We start from the raw sequence: 16,116 nt of genomic DNA, 5'->3' as shown, positions 1-16,116 counted from the left end.
TCTCACATAATCAATACAATCTCACACAGTCTTTTAAAATCTTAAAGACTTTTTTTTATTAAAATAGTCTTTTAAAATCCTAATTCAATACCCTTAGAGAGAGGGGGGATATTGTTTCAGTTTAAAGCTGAGAAGACCTTCAAACTTAAAAGAACGTTTACAAAGAGATTTACGTTTATTTCCATCGAAAAACACTAGCGGCACTAGAACCCCGAACCTCAAGTCCAAAGTTAATCATTTAGATAGTTTAATCTCAGTTCAACGTCTATGGATGAGCCGATTATATGAATGGATCAAATTATTGAGTTCATTGTTTTAAGTACTTTGCTTTCCTGTAATTTGGTATATAAGCCAATGGCAAAACAGAAAACACGAAAGAAAAAAAAAGGAAAGATGGAATGCAAAATATTATACATGTTAGAGGTAGTTTGTTGCAAGTTGTCCTATGTATAAAGGATGCTTTGAGTATGCGTTTATTGGAGATAATCAATGCATCAGCATCAATACACGAAAGAAAATCATTATTCATCTATAAAAAGAAGAGAACAGAGGTTCCTTGGAGTAGCAAATTACATAGAGCAAAATTTCAACAAATGCATAAGTAAGAGATCGGCAAGTCTTACTATTATTAAACTCTAAGGTTTTGAGTCAAGTGGTTAGTTTCTTTTTTATTCACAAATAATAGTTTTAAACTTTGATTAGATTGTGTTGGTATGCTGCTGTTAAGAGTCTTTGTAGCTTGCTATTCATCTACCATGTGCATGCCATTTCTGTTGGTTGTATTGAAGGAATTATTAACCAAAAGTCTTGTATTGGAACCCCCCAACAGAATGGAGAGAGGTTGACGGAAGCGCGAGCACATCTTAAATGTTGCTAGCTAGCTAGGTCCCCATTCTTTCATTCTCATATTTCTTTAACTATGTGGAATTTCAGCCTATGAGGGAGTAAACCTCTTTTTATCATCTTTAAAGCACTGCTTATTATATAAACAAAACTACTTAGCAGCTTTGTCCTACGAACGCATGCAACGACGCTCCCTATACAAGTATGTCAAGGTAGGTCATGGTCAATTATGATATAGTTCGTAAGTGTAAGAGCATACAACCCAGTGACTCTAATGGTGACTCTGAACGACCCCGCATTTGGCTTTTCCAACCTTTACAATTTCATTCCGTTGTTGACAAACTTTAAATTTGGACGGAATTGTAAAAAAAAAATCAGTTTAAATAAATAATAAAACATTTACAATAATTAAACATATACAAAATTAATCACTTTAATATCTTACATCTCCCTCCCATATGCGTCTAACAATGTGTTGCACATATAGACTGAGTACCGACATGTCTTCTAGGCCATCATGATATGAATCAAAAGCGGGTGTTGGCGCATCTGCCATATCATCATCCTCAACATCATCCTCCTCCTCCTCCTCCTCATCATCATCATCATCATCATATTGTGGCTTTCTAGCCTCCTTCGCATGTCAGGGTTCTCCATGCTAGGGCTCTTCCACCTGAGACGGTATGGATCCATCACACCTTCCCAACTAGCCGCTCTCGCCTAGCCGAGGTAGTTATGTTGTCTCTAACACGATCGGAATGTGAGTCCATATCTATGAGCAATTAGAATCACATATACAAATTAATATTTTCAACAAAATTTAGAGACAAATCAACATTCATTACACCTAACCTAGTTTCTGATTATATAATCCAAACAAACCAACACCCATAATAAAAATAAAGAACAAATAATTGAAGAAATGAAAACTAACTAATTTTTGTATCTGTTGAAAAAGGTTGAATTATGATGGAATAGACCAACTTCACTTCAAGAATGACACAATGTGTGGGGGTTTGGATTTTGGATTTTTTTGTAGTTTTTTAGGTCAAAATTCATAATGGTAGAAATGGGGGGAGGGTTCTGATTCTTACTTGTATACTGTTGTGAATCCGGTTCCAAACTCACACCAATGAAATAAACAATGATGTGTGGAGCAAGAGATAGTGGTAATCAATGAGAACAAATGGTCTCCAAGCAAACAACAACAAAGCAGCCCTAGACTAGTGTATAGCAAAACCACACAAAGAGATAACAAAGCATAAACAAGATAAGAAAGAAAGGAAGAACAAAACACCGAGAAGATTGTTGACCCAGTTCAGCCAATGTGGCCTAATCTGGGGGAGAGAGCAGCTCTCCAATCCAATATGAGAAAGTGTTACAAAAGGTTACAAGAACTCTAGCCTTCAAGCTTTACACATGAACAAACCCTAGATTCTACCCTTTGGTGTTTCCCCACTCTCACAATATGAACCCTAAAACCCAAGGTGATTACAATGTTTTTCCCAACCCAAGAGACACTCTCAACAAAGACACTCAACCCATTGGTTCCCTCCTTTGCTATCCAAGTTCTCTCTCTAAGCTCTTCCAAGCTCTTTTTTTGAGTTCCTCCAAAAACTCTCCTTCAAAAAAAGCACAAGAACACAATATATACTAGTCTTCCTCTAAAGAAATCGTGCCACGATTTCCCAAGACCGTGTCACGATTTGCATCTGACCCAAGGTAGACAAGTCCTTATCAGGGATACTTAACAAGCAAGTTTCTGAATCGTGTCACGATTTCCCAAGATCGTGCCACGATTTGGCGTCCTGTAAACTAGCTCACGGCCCCTTGAAATCGTGTCACGATGCCAAAATCGTGTCACGATTTCTCTGTTCTTCCAGACCACAAATTTGAAGCCAATATCAACATATACAAACATGTTTCGGATTATATAATCCCAGAAACCATGTTTTTTCGGGTTCAGATTATATAATCGAAAGGAGAGTAAAATGGATAAAACAGAGGGCGCTCGATAAAGATGTAGGGTGGAAAAATAAATTCTCTTTTGGGCCGAAAGATTGTAATTACTAAATGGGTTTTTAGTCCAAGACAAGATTTTTTTTTTTGACAAAGCCCAAAAAAAGATTTTATAGTGTGCGCCTGTGCGCGCTGTATGCTCTATATATCAGGTAAAATACTAGGAAATTACTTATGTACAGTGACCTACGCACTGTGTATGCTGTTTCGTACTAAATTTGGCTAAATCACGTGCCAACCAACACCTCCTTAGTTGTTTTAAACGATGCCGTTTAATCAAAATTACATGAAACACAGGTTGAATTGTGTGTATGGAACCGTATGTAAGTCTTGCCCAAAATACTAAATAGGTCATTTTTAGGTGTTTTTCCGTATGGTTCTTGACTAAAAATACATATTTTTTGGATATAACAAACTTTGAGAAAATTATGGATTTGAGAAAATTACAGTGAATTTAGTTATGAACCATATAAAAAGCAGGTAAGGAATTGTACCAAGTTTTCTCCAATACTAAACCCTTAATTTATTCCATTTTTGTCGAACAACCAAACCAACAAAACCCTATCGTTTTTGTCAAAAACAAAACCCTATTGTTACCGTCTTCCCAATGCAATATACAAACCGTTGTTGATTTTTTTATTTGTGGTTGGAGAGATGAGGTTCCTAAGATCCATAAAGCAAGCAGCAAACAAATATGTTACGCAAGTGGAGGACTTGTTATGGTCACATGATGATGAAGAAAAGGAAGAGAACTCAGAAATTTCCCTCTCAGATGATGTGTGGGTGATTTGTCCATTCAATGATTGTTCAATTTTGATGAGTTTTGATGGGCTTGAAATCGTGACAAAAGCCGAGTGCCCGTCATGTCACATGTTATTTTGCGTACAATGTAAAGTTCCATGGCATGAAGGACTCAACTGTCAACAATTTCAACGAAAACTAGCATGTTCCAATAAAACATACATGATTGTTGATTCCCAAAACACCGTTCCAAAGAAGAGAAGTTCTCCCTTTGAAGGCCGTGACAACGATGAAAAGAAGAAGGCGAAGAAGAAAGACGCGATCGCAGTTGATTCTAACCAAGCATCTTATCAAAACTTAGTGAAAGTGAATTGCAATGAATTTCAACAACAAAAATCGAAGGAGAAAGCAACCGTTGAGTCCGGTCGTAAATGTTCATCACAGTCTCCAAAATCAAAATCCATTTGTGATTTATGCTATGATATCGTACCAGATGCCAATATTGTCAGAGGAAGTACCATATGCAATCATCAGTTTTGTGCCAATTGTATATCTAAGCATGTGGCTGAACAACTAAGCCAAAATATAAAGAAAATTTGTTGTCCAAATCCTGTCTGTAGCGTGGAACTGAAGCCACAGTATTTGCAACATATTTTGCCTAAAGAAGTGGTTGGTCGATGGGAATACGAGTCTTACATGGCTTGGTGGAATCGTGACTTTAAATAAAGGCGATTGGATTTGATGTTGTCAGCAACTCCATGCGTTTACACTGTCAACACATTAGTGTTGGATTGAGATCGGGTGGTCTAGATTTCAAGTTTTATAATGATCTACTATTTATATGTTTAGGTTTTTTTAACGTTGATATGCAAATTCTGTCTATTAGGTTTTAGTTTGATGTTTCTATGCACATGCCATGAATGTGTACTTGAGTTTTCTATCAATAAACAGTATTTGCTTCTAGCTTTTGATCCAGTTCCTACCATTGTATTAATATATATCTTTCTTCGCGTATTAAATTTATTTAAATTATTTGAGCTCGACATCATTAGTGTCCATGCTTCCGTCCTTCTATGAAGGGTTGGAGATGGAACTCAATCGCGTTCTAGGTTTAGATGTAGAAAAAAATACACATTAGTGCATTATCTATTTGATTAGTTAGTGACTCCTTCAATAACATAATTAGTTCATCAAAAGCAACCAGTATCTTGTCACACAAGAAAGCATTACATACACTTTCAGAACCATCATGATACAATCCCAAAGCATTACATACACTTTCAGAACCATGATACAATCCCAAAATTCTTCAGACTCTTGAGATTGTTTTTACTCTTATTAAGTGCCTAACACATTCTTTAGAAGGCTAGCTAGTGGTAAAATTATAGACAACTTGATTCCATCAAGAATATGTATTTTAACCCTGCTTTATATTTTTCTGTCAATTAACAACCTGCTAATAATATACAGAAAACATATATGACACTTGATTAAACTCAATTGGCCTGTTACCAAATTATACTCAAGCAATTATACTTCTAATTGTACAAAACCAAAAAACTTCATGACATTATGATATGGTTATTCTATTGTAAAAGGAAAGCTAAAAACACAAAATCTATTCATCTACCCTGTTAATTTGATCCACCGATAACATTTACCCATTTCATTCATAGTTAAAAATAATGAAATACTTCAATTTTAAAAAGAAAAGGAAGACAGAATAGCAACAAATATTATGCATGTACTTCGGTTTGCAATATTTTGGTGCAAGTCAAATTTACTTTTTGGTTGACTTGTACCATTTGGTTTACCAAATTCCTGCAACCAGTAAGAACTGATGCATCAAAGCTAAAGGAAGCATTCTTAGATTTTGTTCTTAAAATTATCATTCTTAAACCAATTTAGTCTCTAACCATATAAATAAAATAACCGATACCTAAAGTAGGTGATATTTGTCAATTTAGTCCATAAAGTATTAGAAAATCGATTATCAATTTGGTCCATAATATCTTAATAACAATGATCCCCCTCTTAGTGGAGGTTGTTTCCTCTGTGAGTGACAGAGGAGAAACGACGTCGTGTGGAGGTCTAGATTTCGAGTTTTATAATGATCTACTATTTATATATATAGGTTTTATAACGATGATATGCAAATTCTGTCTCTTAGCTAGGTTTTAATTTTATGTTTCTATACACATGGCATGCAATAGAGTTTTCTGTCAATAATCAGTGGCTCCTTCAACAACATAATTAGCTCATCAAAAGCGACAAGTATCTTGTCACACAAGACAACATTACTAACACTTTCAGCACTATTATATAATCTAAAAATTCTTAAAAATTCTAAAAATTGTTTTCACTGCATATGCGCCTGACACATTTCTAAAATGTCAAGCCATTCCTCTGTGAAACCTTAGAGTCTTAGAAAGATTACTATTACACAGTTAATAAGTAGTAAAGCAAAAACATAAATTGATAAAATCATAACTTCCCTCATTTGTTAACAGATATAAGGTAAAATTGAACTAACTTGTAAAGCACTGATGTACCCTGATCATTAAGAGGGAGTACCATGAATTCTCCTACTTTCGATTATGATTACGCAATTTTAACAATTGTCATCTTAATAAGTGATTATTTCCAAGTAAGCAAAGTCAAATATGTCATCTTAATTGATATATACACAATAAATCTTTAACAATGTGGCTAATAAACAAACAAACATGAATGAAGAATAATGAATCTTCACAATTTTAGCATGATAACACATTGTTTAGAAAGCTAGCTAGTGGTAAAATCATAGACAACTTGATTGAATCAAGAATATTAACCTTAACCCTGCTTTATATTTTGCTGTCAAAAAAAACTTGCTAAGAATATACAGAAAACACATATAGCACTTGATTAAACCCAATTGATCTATTACCAAATAATACTCAAGCAATTATACTTCATCAATCTCTTTTATTCTAAATTATTAGTAATTAATTCTTCCAATTGTACAAAACCAAAAAAAATCAAAAAGCAAGGACAGAATAGACATAAAGTTTATAATGTACTTTGTTTTCTATATTTTGTTGCAAGTCAAATTTACTTTTTGGTAGTTTTTTTGTTGGCCTGTACCATTTGGTTTAACAATTTCCTGCAACCAGCAGCACCGAGGTATCAAAGCAAATGGAACCATTCTTAAATTTAGTTCTTAAATTATCGTTCTTAAATTAATTTACTCTCGAACCATATAAATATAATAACTAATACTTAAAGTACAGAAATTCATCAATTTAGTCCATAAAGTATTAGAAAATACATCGATCAATTTAGTCCATAATATATTAATAACAATGGTTCCCCTCTTAAAAATGATCGTTTGGAACGTAACTGTCACTGCCTGACGCCATTCAACCTAACCGAACGGAGCACATTGCATGAAATTACAAGTCACAATACAAAACCCTAAATTTATTGTATTTTGGTCGAACAACAACAAAACCCTATAGTTACCTTATCTCTCTCTCTCTCTCTCTCTCTATATATATATATATATATATATATATATATATATATATATATATATATATATATATATATATATATATATATGATACAACCCTTGTTGATTTTTTATTTGTAGTTAGAGAGATGAGTTTCTTAAACTCCATAAAGCAAGCAGCTAACAACCTTGTTACTAAAGTGGAAGACTTGTTTTCATTGCATGATGTTGCAGAAAAGAAAAAGAAGACAGAAATTCTCCTATCGGGTGATAAATATATATGGGGGAACTGTCCATTCAAGAATTGTTCAGTTTCGTTGTTGAACGATGAGATTAAAATTGTGACCAATGCTGAGTTTCCATCTTGTCACAAATTATTCTGCGCACAATGTAAGATTCCATGGCATGGAGGACATAACTGTCAAAGATTCCAACAAAGAGAAAATAGAATTTTAAAGAAGAGAAAATCATTCTTTAAAGACCGCGATGATGAAAAGAAGAGGAAGAAAGTCACATTCACCATTGATCAACCAAATCAAAACTCAGTGAAAGTGAAGTGTAATGAATTCCAACAACAAAATTTGAAAAGGATTCTCAAATGTTCAGTAACAAGTAATGAGAAAGAGTTGAAGAAAGAAACTATTGAGACCAGCTGTGAATGTTCTTCACTACCTCCAAAATCCTTTTGTGGTTTATGCTTTGATTTCATACAAGACTCTGACATTTTTGAGGAAGTGCAATATGCAATCACCCCTTTTGTGACAATTGTATATCTAAGCATGTGGCTGACCAAGTAATCCACAACATAAAGAATGTTTATTGTCCAAATCCAGGCTGTTGCGTGGAGCTAAAGCCACAACATTTGCAACACATTTTGCCGAAAGAAGTTATTGGTCGATGGGAATACGAGTCTTACATTGCTTGGTGGAATTGTGGATAAGGTAGTGCTGGCGGATTGAGATCAGACGGTCCAAATTTCAAGTTTAATAGTGATTTACCGTCTTTTATATATTGAGGTTTTTTTTAATGTCGATACACAAATCCAGTCTAGGTTTTAGTTTTATGATTCTATAATCTATACACATGCTACGAATGTAAAATAGAGTTTTCTGTCAATAGACAACCTTTTCTTATAGTTTCTGATCTAGTTCCTAAAAAAATAATTTTTTGTTTTTATTTAAATCATCCGAACTCAACATCGTTAGTGTCCAAACCACCGACCTTCTATGAAGGGTTGGAGAGGACACTCAATCGTGTAGTAGACTTAGACGTAGAAAAAAAAAAGGCAGCAGTAAATTATTTATTTGAAACAGGTTACAAATACACACCTAAAGTCAAGAGCAGTAAATATAAAACAGCAACAATAGCTACAGTATCTTGTCACACAAGAAAACATTATTTACACTTACAGCACCATGATATGATTCTATACATATGCGCCTAAATCCTAATACATTTTATAAAATGTTCATTCCTTATTAGTACTTCACTCCAAGTCTTTTCTTGTATCTGCACAAAAACATTAAAAAATTTAAAGGTATGGATGGATTTCCAATCACAAAACCAATGCACAGATGGAGGCAATTTTTCTAGTAACATTTAGAACCTGCAGAGATGGATACAGAGAGTGCTCTTGAAATTGTAGCACTCTTAAGGAGTTCATGTTCAGGATCTGAATTAGGACTTCCAGCAAGGATCCGTCTACACTGGTATTGAAATTTAACACTGAAAATGAGATTGATATTTCCAAACATTAAAAAGAGTAGACTATCAATTCGAGTGAAGTATAAAAAGATTTTCTTTGATGAACGAGAACTACTGATCCGAAATGGACTGAAGAGGTTGGCTGAACTTGGTGAGAAGTGTTTCATTGTCGTGGAAGATGAGGTGGTACCTACAAATACTTTGATGCTCAGGTCAGTGAGAGAATGGGTTTCTCTACTTTCAAATATGATTATTCAATTCAATGGTGATTTTTAACTACTTTTCTTATTTAATCGTATCAACTTTTCTTGAAAATTATAGGTTTTCCTTTTTAATAGGGCATTACCTCTGTTTTTTTTTTTTTTTTTCTATATTAATTTTTCATCTTAATTATACAAACATTTTACAAGCACAAGGAACCACAGAAAAGCTAAGGCAATTGGCTTAAAACTACAATGGAGCAGTTTGTACATAAAACTATTGCTTGGATTGTCTTTATATCTTGAATTTATGAAAACATAAATTATTGCTGAAACCTAAATATACAAATGAACAAATAAGGAAGATATATCAGCAATAAAAGAATGATAAAGCTTCTATATATCTTCTAAGACATTTAGGTGGAGCTTTCTAGCTTTGCTTTCAGGTCCTTCCTCAATATCTTTCCTGCAGGAGACTTTGGAATTGCATGAACAAAATATACTTTGTGCAGTCTTTTATAAAATACCACCTGTTCACAATAAATACAGTATGCCACTTTTAGTCAAATATTGGAGTTCAAATTCTTCTAAAAATGTTCATCTTAATCAGTCAAATGAGAATGAAGGTCTGTTTTGGTCTCTCACGATTTTCCGACGGCACAAATTAGTCTTTCTATTATAATGGATCACGGACTAATTTAAGTTTATTTTTGTCAAAGACTGAATTGAACCGTAAGAAAATTGTGAGGGACCGTAACACAATTAATGTATATAGCAATGCTTATATTACCTGTTTAGCTATAAACTCCTTTACAATCTCTTCAGTTAGATCATTTCCATTTGATCTTACCACAAAGGCAACAGGAACTTCACCAGCAGCAACATCCTTTTGCCTGTTATAATATTTTGTTAAATTAGTGATTAATTATTATTTATATATAAACAATGACATTATCAAGATTCAAATAAATTAATTAAGATACTTACGGGACAACAGCTGCATCTGCAATAGATGGATGACTTACAAGAAGACCTTCAAGTTCAGCAGGGGGCACCTAACATAACAAAATAATAATTAAGCATAAATTTTATTTAATGAGGTAAATTTAAATGTATTCATAAATTAATGAAATACATACTTGGAAGCCTTTGAATTTGATGAGTTCTTTAACTCTGTCAACTATGAAAATCTCATCATTGTCATCTATATAGCCAACATCACCAGTATGAAGCCAACCCTCCTCATCAATAGTAGTTTTTGTTGCATTTTCATCATTCAAATATCCTATAATATTGAAAATAATTTAAAAAATATTATACTATGAATGTGCATAATATTTGACCATGAAATACAGAAAACTACTAGAAAGAAAAATATACATAAGGTTATATTGCATTTATATAATATATACCTTTCATGATTTGTTGGCCACGTATGCAAATTTCACCAGGTTGATTATAACCAAGAGAACGACCAGTTTCAGGGTCAAGAACTTTGAGCTCTGCATTTCTTACAACAGTGCCACATGAGCCTGAACTTGTTGGGAATGGGTTCTTTGCAAAGCCCAAAGACATGGACAGTACCGGGCCTGCCTCTGTCATACCGTACCCCTGAAGACACATGCAAAAAATTCAATTTAAAAAAAAAAAAAAAAAAAAAACTGATACTCCAGTTTTATATAAAACTAAAGGGAAATGCTGTTTATAGCGAACACACATCTAGCCAAGGTTTCACAAGAAGTTTTTACTGAATAATTTTTCCTAATTTATAGCAATTACCTCCCTGATATTCCGGCCAGACATATATGGTATTTAATAGTTTTTTGCTTTCCCTTCGGAACAATTTCCTTCGGGATAAATAGCACTACTGATAACTAAATAATCTTCTTTCAGATTCATTGAATAACTGATAATTAAAAAAAAGTCTTTGGTTATATAGACCAGACACATATTTGATTTAGGTTCACAAATCTAACTAGTCCCAATCCTATTCTTTTTATTTTTTACTATTTTCTTAGGTTTTGTCATAACTCTCTTTATTTTATAGGATGTTATTCAACTATAAATTTTGAAGTTGACACCATCACGTGGAGAACAATTTAATGAACATTTCTATAGCCCATATTGGACACCTCTATCACTTGTGTTTTTTGAAATTTTGGCAACTAAGCAGCAATTGAGACGGTTGAGGCACCAAAACTTTGACCTTACTTGTTAGGTGCTGTTGAAACTAACCCAATATACACCTATGTCACGTTGTCAAGTTTGACCCTAAGCAAAAATACGAGTACACATCATTATATTCTTCTTCTTCTTAGTACGCTAGCTAGAATACATACGAAAATTTGTTAATGAATCCCAAAGAATAATATTGGGGTTTGGCCATATTATAAACGTTCAAGTACTTCATGTCCTAATCTAACGTGTAAAAGTCATAACTACATGATTTTTAAAAATAGTTATATATAGACAACTTTAGGTGGCATGTACCACTTATACATCCACGCACAATTGTGACATATGTCCATGTAGTTCCCACACAAAAAAAAAAACTCATATTTATTGTCTCTCATACACTCTCACATTGGATGGTACAACGTGTGTATAGAAAAAAGGTGTTCATGAAACATTATCCAATTTTTAATGTAAAAATTATTATTTTTGAATGATTAAACAATATTTTAAGGAGAATGCTAACTATTGCCCTTAGGGCATTGGTTAAGCAACAAAAATAAGTAAGTTTTTAATGAAAAGTAGTGTAATTATTACTTGGTCAACTGTAACAGCTTATATTTCCAAAATAAAATTTCTACTTATGGATTTCTTAATCATTGCTCTTAGGACAATGGTTAGCAAGACTATATTTTGATAACATTCATTAGCATTTTAATATTTTCAATTTTTTACTAAAAGAACATTTTTGTCTGTTGAAATTGAATATATTGAGGATCATACCGGTAAATGCTTTTCGTCATAAAAAGAAAATACCGCTAAATGCTTAGAAATAATTGCAAAGATTTTACCAACAAAAGAAGAAATACTGCAAGTATTTACTCTTCCTTGTCCTTGTAGGTCCAGGTTTAATGTCCTGTATCTTGCAATCATATTCATATTCATCGATGATACGAATATATAAGCATTAATTATATGTCGGTACAGACGAGCTTTTTTGGGACATTGTTTAGAAAACAATTACGTAAACGTTAAAAGAAATTAAATATTTTGTTTGGCAAAGTAAAAAAGTTAAGGCTTATGGCAAAAAAAATGTCATGGTGTTTAGTACACTTTTTATAAAAACTAAAAGTTAAATTCATCACTTTTAATTAAAAGTTAAACTCTTTAAATGTTATGGTGTTTAACAATATTTTAACTTTTAAATAGTTAAATTCATCATTTTCACAATTTTTTAAAACAATAATTCTATATTTATCCTATTAACAAATACAATACAATACTCTTTAGCATTTCTCTAACATAATGCATTTTAAACTTTTTTTATGATCAGTTATTTATTAAAAATACAGCATTTTACTTACTAGTTAAATAGTAAAGTGCTATTACATACTTTCAAAATTTCAATTGCATTCCATCATTTCAGAGAATACAATATTTAATTTAGTACTAGTGTAAATAGTAAAGTGCCACTACTTCCTTTCAAATTTTTAATTGTATTCAATCATTTCAGAAAAATTAAGAGAATGGTAAATATTATTGTTCCTCCATTCAGTAGAATACTAGTCCAAATTTGTACACCAAAATATTAATTCATTTATTCAATTCTCTATTGTTTTTTAATTTAAAAAGCCAAAAAAATATTGCAAGACAAAGCACACAACATTTTTTCTTTAAAAATCCAAAATAATTGCAAGACAAGCACAAAACATGCCACAGTAATCAACAAATATTACACCATCACAGTTTAAAGGCATTTAATCCTCTATTAATAAGTAATTAAAGGAACCAGTTGAAGTCATTTATATATAATTTCTTGCTGACATATTATCCATATTAAATTACTATGAAAATACTTAATTGGGCGAAACAGTTATAATATTTCATTATAGTATTCTTTGTTGGTGAAATATTTTTTGAGGAAGGTAAGATATATATTTTTGCTGATGTATGAACTTAACATAGATACATAAAAATAAAAAAATAAAAAAAGTCAAATGGAAGGCTAAACATGCATGAGACTTTAGTAAAATTACTTCTGATAAGGAATTTCATAGAAAATAAAAGCATACAGTATATTATTTGGTAAATTCTACGGTACACCCAACATATTTGAGTGTATCGATACACCAAACCTTTAATTTTATAGGTAAATGAGTTGTTTTATGAAGAAAAATATTATTTTTTTCATATTTATAATTATAATGATTAAATCTTATTCATCAAAAGCATAAACGAAATAAAATTGATTTTTGTTTTGAATTTTTATCGCTTATAATAGAGGACTTTGATGATTTTATACGATAATATCTAAAAAAATTATTATGATTCTTATAAACAATGAATGACGTATGAAATCGTATTTTCTAAAATATAAATGCCGACAAATAACTATTTATTTCATAAAATTGATCGTTAGTTTATAAATTTATGAAGTAAGAATACCGATACATCTCAATTTACGAATGTACCGTAGAAGTTGCTATTTATTTTCTCTTAAAAAGCTAAAATTTGTATTGATATTGATGTAAGCCACGTAAAGAGTTTCTCACAAAAGAGAAAACAGCCACGTCAAGGGTATAGAGACCGAACAAACTAGTTGAGCGGTTAATGTTTCTAATGACTAGAATACCCTTATTAAATTTACTTGGCCAGAGCTGTCCAATTCTCAGTCACATAAAATTAAATTTCCTATCAAGCTGTATGTAATATTCTCTCATATCCATATTTGCGAGTTTAAGTTAGTTGATAAAAACATTGTATTTGTATAATATAGGATAGTGAAAAACACTTTTTTACTTTGATTGAAAAACTTAGAATTTAACTGAAAACACGTAAAGACAAAAAAAGAATCAAAGAAAAGAAAAGAATTTTACCTGTCCCAAAACAGCTTGAGGAATTCTATTATGAAGAGTTTCTTCAAGCTCCTTCCCTAACGGTGCAGCACCAGACAACACCAACCTTATTGAACTCAGATCAAACTCCGCCACCGACGGACTCTTCGCCAACGCCAAAACCAACGGCGGAACAACCATCGCCACCGTAACCTTATGTTTTTGTATAAGACCAAGCAAAGTCCCAATCTCAAATTTATGCATCAACAAAACCCCACTTCCTGCTCTCAGTGCACACAATAACACACTGTTGAGAGAAAATATATGAAACAATGGAAGAACACAAAGAAGAACATCTTCTGTTGTTAAATGTAGATTTGGATTCTCTCCATCCACTTGTTGTGCCACACTTGTTGTTAAACTCTTGTGTGTTAGAATCACTCCTTTAGGTAATCCTGTTGTTCCTGAAGAAAATGGTAGCGCCACCGCGTCTTCTGGATCGATCTCCACTACCGGAATATCCTCTTCGTTCGACTCAGAAATCACCGAAAAATGTAAACAATTCAGCGGTGGTTCGTCGGTTGTTATCACCTTAAAGTCAAATTCTGCACCAACCTGATCCTTTTGACGGAGTTTATCAACGTACATTGCTTGTGTAATAATGAGTTTTGTTTCAGAAGCTTTTATTTGTTTGAAGATTTCAGCGCTGGTGTAGAAAGGATTGGCGGTGGTTGCGACCGCACCAATCATGGAAGCAGCGATGAAAGAGAGAACAAATTCAGCTGAGTTTTGTAGAAGAATCATGATTACATCGCCTTTCTGGATGCCTAATTTGGACAAACCAGCCGCGATTTTTTGGCATTGGAGATAGGTTTCGGCATAGGTATATGTTTTTCCGGTGGCAGCGACGATTAGACAAGGCCGATCAGCAAATTCGGAGAGGTTTTCGAAGCAGTAGGTATGAAGTGGGAGGTGGTTAGAAATAGGTATATCTGGTAATTTTGATTTGAATATATGAGTAGTTTGGTTAGAAAGAGAAATAGAAATAGAATCATCCTCAAAACTATCACAAGGTTTTTGTTTTTGGTTGTTAATTTGTTCAAGTTTAGGTACAGAAACAGAAGTGGATACTTCTGTGGTCTGTTTAGCATCAACAGAAGGAGCTACTGACAACATTGTTTTAACTGATTATGAAGACAAAAGCACTTTTAGGAAAGAGAAAAGTGAAGTTGAGAGAATGAGAAATGAAAGAGAGGAAAATGTGGTAATATAAGGGAGAGAAAATGGGAAGCGAAGAGATTGGCGGGTGGAGAAAGAAAAATCAACGTGGTAAGGGTGTTAGGTGGGAGTGATGGATGGTTTTAGTTTGGAAAACAATGACAAATTGTATATAAAATACATCGAAAATTGCATTATCTAAATAATTTCTTAATTTAAAATATTTAAAGAATATCTGAAGAGACCTTTAAGGTTTTTTTTTTTTAAGAAAGGAAGAAGTGAGAAAGAGAGGTGGCCAAGTAATCACGTTCAAAACCATGCGTTCTGCTTCTAGCCATTCTTACTTACCTACCTACCTACCCGGTTTTATGTCTTTTTCTATCTGCCTGCTATTTTTTTGTATTTTTATACTATGTATTAAATAAAATATATGGGTCAGCTCTCAACTTTGATTGTATGATAATATTTGGTGAGCACTTACCATGTAATAAATTCTTTGTTTAAATATTGGCTGCTGATCCACGTGGGCGGATTCTATGGTCATCAGCTCACTATAATCATCCTGGAAAGTTTGTTTTTTAACAACTAGTCAGTTGTATCAAACTATGGAATGAAAAGTATTAAAGCAATAGTGTGATCTTGTTGTTCTATGGACTATGTATCAATTATTTGGACTTGATATCAAGTCATATACAAGGTGCATGATAAAAAAAAACAATTTATCACATGTAGTTTTATGGTTAATTTAGTTAAGTATATAAATAATTTACATCACATTGAAAATTGTGGGGTTAATTATGTAGTTTAGTTAATATTTTTTAAGTTAAAATGAAGTATATTAACTCAAAGTTTAAATCCTACCTAACACAAGGAGTTCACTAATAGAAATCAA

At 32.7% G+C, this 16,116-nt stretch overlaps 1 protein-coding gene across 1 annotated transcript; it reads right to left on the bottom strand.

The window, feature by feature from the left end:
- Positions 1-9,151: 9,151 nt before the first annotated feature.
- On the bottom strand, positions 9,152-15,290 carry LOC11426040 (4-coumarate--CoA ligase 2). Its single transcript, XM_003610795.4, has 6 exons — positions 14,049-15,290; positions 10,413-10,611; positions 10,140-10,285; positions 9,988-10,055; positions 9,791-9,893; positions 9,152-9,530 (listed from the first exon to the last, which is right to left on the bottom strand). The coding sequence occupies exons 1-6, from the start codon at positions 15,180-15,182 to the stop codon at positions 9,417-9,419; spliced, it is 1,764 nt and encodes a 587-aa protein (XP_003610843.1). The 5' UTR covers positions 15,183-15,290; the 3' UTR covers positions 9,152-9,416.
- Between the last annotated feature and the right edge of the window lie 826 nt (positions 15,291-16,116).

The sequence above is a fragment of the Medicago truncatula genome, chromosome 5, assembly GCF_003473485.1.
Source record: "Medicago truncatula cultivar Jemalong A17 chromosome 5, MtrunA17r5.0-ANR, whole genome shotgun sequence".
In the NCBI taxonomy this organism is placed as follows: Eukaryota; Viridiplantae; Streptophyta; class Magnoliopsida; order Fabales; family Fabaceae; genus Medicago; species Medicago truncatula.
Note: the sequence above shows the minus strand (reverse complement) of the source record. Positions and strands in the feature narration are given on the sequence as shown.

What these genes read in the sequence shown, in the direction of transcription:
- LOC11426040 (XM_003610795.4), bottom strand. Translation starts at nt 15,182, where the DNA reads ATGTTGTCAGTAGCTCCTTCTGTTGATGCTAAACAGACCACAGAAGTA. An exon ending in CTCAAGCTGTTTTGGGACAG is followed by an intron (nt 10,612 to 14,048) that starts GTAAAATTCTTT and finishes ATGTGTCTTCAG; the next exon opens with GGGTACGGTATGACAGAGGC. An exon ending in GCAGATGCAGCTGTTGTCCC is followed by an intron (nt 9,894 to 9,987) that starts GTAAGTATCTTA and finishes ATATTATAACAG; the next exon opens with GCAAAAGGATGTTGCTGCTG.